At 46.3% G+C, this 6,139-nt stretch overlaps 1 protein-coding gene across 1 annotated transcript; it reads left to right on the top strand.

Annotated features, from left to right (window-relative positions):
• The first annotated feature begins 4,619 nt into the window (after window positions 1-4,619).
• LOC137714595 (uncharacterized) lies at window positions 4,620-5,834 on the top strand. Its single transcript, XM_068453775.1, has one exon. The coding sequence runs from the start codon at window positions 4,629-4,631 to the stop codon at window positions 5,832-5,834; it is 1,206 nt and encodes a 401-aa protein (XP_068309876.1). The 5' UTR covers window positions 4,620-4,628.
• Window positions 5,835-6,139: the final 305 nt, after the last annotated feature.

The following is a 6,139-nucleotide window of genomic DNA, read 5'->3' as shown; positions in this document are numbered from 1 at the left end:
CAAACCCTCCTTCAAGATCAAGCCCCAACGGCCCTTGAAGAACTTCCGCCGACTCAAGATCAAGCCCCGACGGCCCCTTGAAGAAAGCGTTCATCATCCGTTCATCCTAAGATCAAGCCCCAACGGCCCTTTGGATCAACAATCTCAACAAATCCACACATCCAACTGTTCTTCAAGATCAAGCCCTAAAGCCCTTGAAGATCCGCTCATCCATCAACCTTCAAGATCAAGCCCAAAAGCCCTTGAAGAAATCCATACACCCAGTCTTCAAGATCAAGCCCAAAAGCCCTCGAAGATCCGTTCATCAACTGTTCATCCCTAGATCAAGCCCCGACGGCCCTTTGGATCAACAGCTCATCCACAAACCTACACCCTACGAAGATAGAATCAGAGGATCAAATTACAAAGAGATTGTAACCCCAAAATCATTAAACATAAAAATATAGTTTGTACACGTATTCTTGTTTCTTGTTTCAGGAATTTTTCGTGTTTACAAATTTGGCACGCCCAGTGGGACCATCTCTACCTCTCATCTCTGTCTCCGTTCAAGATATTTAAGCACAGTCCATGGCTTCAAACAAAGAACAAGTCATGACTATCGGCACTACCTCCATTGAAAAACAGCTGGTTCAGATGAAGGAAACAATTGCAAGGCTGATAAAGACTGCAGAGGAGAAAAACTTGCAAACCGCCGAACTCATCAACCGTCTGGAGGCACAGCATGGCGTCAAAGTGAAACCAAGCTCTCTTCCAACTAAGAGGACCGAAGAAGGCTTCAACCCAAATGCCTACGAACTCATGTCAAAGGCTAGGCATGACTTTGCTTCCTCTTCAAATCTTGGAAAGAAGGTTTCAAACACCGTCAACGACAAAGATCGCGACCTCACCGAGACTCAAAAGAAGTTGAAGGAGCATGATTATGGAGTTGACAACAACAAGGCTGGACTTGGCTTCACACCAAATGCACCCGTGAAGATTTCAAGCAAAGTGAAGAAAGCTAGCGCTCAACACATTAGCGTGAGCATTGAACAAGACCAAGAAGAGCCTAAACCCTCCCCTCGGACGTCGGTCTTCGATAGGATGAGTCATTCAAGCTCCAGAACTTCAGTGCTTAATCGCATTGGTGGTCAAGACCGAACCTCTGTCTTCAAGAGGCTTAACGCGCCGACATCCCAAAGCTCTGTTTTTGAAAGGTTGTTAAAGCCTAAGAAACAAAGCAACACAGCTATCTCTCCTCTGCGACGATCAGCTTCAGAAAGATTTGAAGATAATGGTAAGCCTTTTGGAAAGAGAAAGACAACACCAAAGGAAGAAAAGCTCGATGGGTTAGGAGAAAAAGACGACGCTCGAAGCTTGATTCCTTCAAGGATAGAGCGCCAAGCAATCCTAGAGGTCGACACAAAAGGACCACTGAAGGTAAGGAGGCGCATCATCGTCCACACTGGCAAATCTTCATGCCAACAAACCCAAGAGAACGGCACTGAAAAGAAGATCCAAGATGTTTTCTACATCACGGTTCAAGAAGGTAAAGAAGACGAAAGCCCGAGGAAATACTCAGAGTCCCTACTCTCCGACCCTGATCCAAGCGGCAGTACAACCATGCAAGTCATGACCACTGGAGCAACTTCAATCGAGGAGCAGCTAGCTCAGATGAATGAAGCAATCGCAAAGCTCACACGGACTGTGGAAGAGAAGGACTTGCAGATTGCCGCACTTGTCAACCAACTAGATGCGCTGCCCGACGTGAAAGTCGACCCAAATATTGGCCTATTAAAGAAAGAAGACGACGAAGAAGAGGAGCCATCAGCGGAGAAAGTTGAAGAGAAGCCGAAGCTAGACCAAGCAACGGCATTCATGGGATCTCTCTCTATCCAGCAGCTACAGGAGATGATCGCAAGCACTGTCAAGACACAGTACGAAGGAAGCTCGCATGACTCCGTACTGTACTCAAAGCCTTACTCCAAGAAGATTGATGCTTTGAAGATGCCAAGGGGTTATCAGCCCCCAAAATTCATGCAGTTCGATGGAAAAGGCAACCCGAAGCAACATGTCGCCCATTTCATTGAGACTTGCAACAATGCTGGGACAGAGGGAGACTACCTCGTCAAACAGTTCGTGCGTTCGCTGAAAAGTAACGCTTTTGTACACTGACCTCGAACCTGAGTCTATCAACAGTTGGGACCAGCTAGAAAGGGAATTCCTCAACCGTTTCTACAGCACTCGTCGTACTGTAAGCATGCTAGAGCTGACCAGTACGAAACAGTGGAGAAATGAACCTGTCGTCGACTACATAAATAGATGGCGCTCCTTAAGTCTGGATTGCAAAGATCGGCTTTCTGAAACCTCCGCCATTGAGATGTGCGTTCAAGGCATGCAGTGGGGACTACACTACATCCTTCAAGGCATCAAACCACGAACATTTGAGGAGTTAGCCACCCGCGCCCATGATATGGAGTTAAGCATCACCCGTCATGGGAAGAAAGAACAGATCGCCGACTACAAGAATGACAAAGTTTTGGGGCCAAAGGTGGATAAGGCTACGTGGAAACCCACCAAGGAAACAATGACGGTCAACACAACTCCAGTCAAAATCCATACACGAAGCAAGGCGATTCAAACCGAAGCTTTTCGTGATCAAGAGATACGTAAACGCACTTTGAAGGAGCTTGAGGAGAAGACTTATCCATTCCCCGACTCTGACGTGGTTGCCATGTTGAAAGACTTGCTTGACAAAAAGGTGATCGACCTACCTGAGTGCAAACGGCCAGAAGATATGAACCGTACTGACAGTCCAAGGTACTGTAAATTCCACCGCTTCATTAGTCATCCGACGGAAAAGTGCTTTGTGCTAAAAGATCTCATCATGAAGTTGGCTCAGAAAGGGATCATCAAGCTAGATCTTAATGATGTGGTGAAGTCAAACTATACCACCGTCACTTCTGGCTCTTCGAACTCAAAATCTTCACCTCAACCGCTGGGGGCATGCTCCAAAACCATGTCAAACAAGTCAAGTGAAGTTGAAGGATGGACTTATGTCACTCCAAAGAAAATGCACAAGAAACATAGGTCTCCTCCACAAGTTCACCAATCGGAAAGGGGGCAAAGCAGCTACCGTCAACCTTCAAAGCTACATGAAAATGTTGAGGATGATGAAATTATGACACAAAGATCGTCCGTTGCCATTACGATGCGCGATTTCTTCCCAGAAGACTTCTTCAATCACTCAGTCAAGACTCATTGCTATGAAGATTGCAAGGAATGCCTCTCTAAGATCGTTTGACAAATTCAAAACGCTCCTCGTTCGCACGAGCCTAAAAGGCGACAACCAAAGCTCCTCGTTCGCACGAGCCTAAAAGGTGACAACCAACGCTCCTTGCCTGCATGAGCTGAAACTGCAAACGGCAACCAAAAGCTCCTTGTCTGCATGAGCTGAAACTGCAAATGGCACCAAACGCTCCTGGCCCGCAAGAGCATAAACTGTGTACGGCAAAATCATCATCAAAACCATCACTCATTTGAACTACGTTATGACTTGATCTCTTCTTTGGAAGAGTACGTAGGCAACTTGAAACTTCAAAACTTCAAGTACAGTCACATCAAAATAAATAAATGTTTCATTAAAGAAAGTCAATTTTATTACAAAAGAAAAGAAAAAAAAATACATATGTTACTATGTATTAAAAAAAATATATATATATATATATATATTTATTCTCTACTCAAAAAAAATAATAATAATAAAATAATAATAAAAAAAAAAAAATATATATATATATATATATATATATATATACATGTTAAAGTGGGTTTGCCTACACTTAAGACCCATGCCAACTCAAAGAAACGGAAGTTGAAGTCCACAAAAAAGGAGCAGCCCAAATCCAGGCCCAGCTCTCTCTCCTCTCAGTCAGTCGCACACAGAAACCAAAACAAAAAGAAATCCAGGAAAACAGAGCATCTCTCTCTGTGTCTCTCTCGCCTTCCTCTGACAGACGAGACGATGCAGCTGCAGCAGCGGTCTACAATTCTCGACGTCTCATTCATCTGAGACGAATAATCAGAGCAACAGCAACCCCTGATCTCAATTTTTCTTCTTTCTTCCGCAAATGGCCAGGAAAGGTTTCGTCTCCAGGGACGGAACTGTGACCGACGCCGATGCGTCCACGGCGGCGGAGAAGGCGAAGGCCGTGGAGATAAAGAAGCAGCTGGAGAGGCTGGTGAAGGCCATTGTCGACGAAGATGACTACAGGGTCGAGATAGCCGACGAGGTCATCAGAACCTTGGCTTCTTCGAAAGACTTGAAGTCCCAAAAGCTGCCGTCCCTCTACCCATCTTTCTCTTCACCTCCGCTGCCTCTACTGTTGCCGCGCCGTTCGATTCATCATCATCACTTACGAGACCCGTACCTCCTCATGGGGAGTTGGGTGTCTTGAGAAGTTCTCCTCGATCTCATCCTAAGTCACCGTCTCACCACCTTCGTTTTAGCCAACTGAAAGGACCGGCGAGATTCCTGGATGTGTCGCACCTCCATCGCCAAATCCATCATCAAATTCACTAAAACGCCCGCGCCCACTAGGTCTTCTTCCTCGATACCCCACACGACAATCAGTCCTCTCACTTAGTCTCTCATGGCGTCGAAGCTGAAGATTGGAGGGACATGGGCGGGCGTGCTGGAGGTTGAATTGGAGAATTGGACCGTGCCCATGTTGAGAGACGAAGTTGCAAAGCGATCAAACTGCGACCGCAATTCGATCAATCTGATTTGTGCCGGGAGGGTCTTGAAAGACGGCGGCGGCGATGAGAAGCTTGCCCAAGTGGGTATCAAAAACAACGCCAAGATTCTTGCCAGTCGGGTGTGCGTGGAGGAGAGTAAGTCGTTGAATGAGGAGTTGATGGCTGAGGAAGAACGCTCTCGAAGATTGACTCGAGTCAAGGCAGCTGCCACTGCATTGGCCAAGAGACATGCAGATGGATCATTGCCAATTAAAGACTTGAATATAGTTCTTGAAGATCAAAGTGGAAAGAAAGTAGAGTTGGGATCCGAGACTGATCAGAGGGCAATTATGATGGGCCTGATGCTTCATACGAATGCAAAGCAACTAATTCAAAGACAAAATTACAAAGACGCGTTAGAAGTACTTACCATGGGAGAGGAGGCTTTCTCTCTTTGTGACCCGAAGGTTATTGAGCTTGTTGACAATCCTCCTATACTCCAAATCGATATGGTTTGGTGCTATTTCATGCTCCGAGATATCAGCTGGCTTGCAGTGGCAGAAGTTCGCCTTGAAAAAGCCAGAAAAGGTATTGAGAGAGCTCATGGAAAGGACTCTTCTCGTGTCAGACTCCTTCAGGGAGGTCGCTATCCAGAGCTTGCACTATATTTGAGACTGGAGCTACTGGAAGGGGTGGTTGCGTATCATAGTGGCCAGTACGATAAATCAAGGAAGGTGCTGACTTCTGCACAAGAAAAATTCACCAAGCTACAAGTGCCAGATGAAGCTCTATCACTTGTTATGAGCATGGGATTTAAAGAACGAGATTCTAAAAGGGCATTGCGGATGAGCAATCAAGATGTATCTAGTGTTGTTGATTTTCTTGTTGAGCAGAAGACAAAGAGAGCCCAAAAACGGGAAGAAGATATTCAGCGACAAAATGAAATTATGGAGCAAAAGAAGTATGGGAACTCACTGCTGTGGATGTGCTTGGTGGTTGTGCTCGGTACTCGTGCTCAGTGGCTGTACTCCTTGCTTGTGCTCAATGGTGATGGTGGAGCTTTTCCCTTTGTCTCCTCACGCTGCCAACAAACCTTGAGCTCGTCACCCTGGCCACCATGATCAAAATCAACGAAGAGCTTCATTGACCGCTGTCAAACGACTAGCCGGTCTTCAAACTCGACGCATTACACTCTGCCTCAAGCTCTGGATGCTTCTGCACCTCCACCATGGCTGCTGCCTTTGAATGTGATCAACAAAACCAAAGTTTGTCAACTCACACCCAAAGACCTCCTCCGTCTTCTCTCGGACTCGGCCTGGGTTTTCACCCACAAACTCAGCCTTCTCTCGGACTCGGCCTGGGTTTTCACCCACAAACTCAGCCTTCTCTCGGACTCGGCCTGGGTTTTCACCCACAAACTCAGCCT

The sequence above is a fragment of the Pyrus communis genome, chromosome 14, assembly GCF_963583255.1.
Source record: "Pyrus communis chromosome 14, drPyrComm1.1, whole genome shotgun sequence".
NCBI lineage: Eukaryota > Viridiplantae > Streptophyta > Magnoliopsida > Rosales > Rosaceae > Pyrus > Pyrus communis.
The sequence above is the reverse complement of the archived record's forward strand: the minus strand, read 5'-3'. Positions and strand labels throughout refer to the sequence as shown.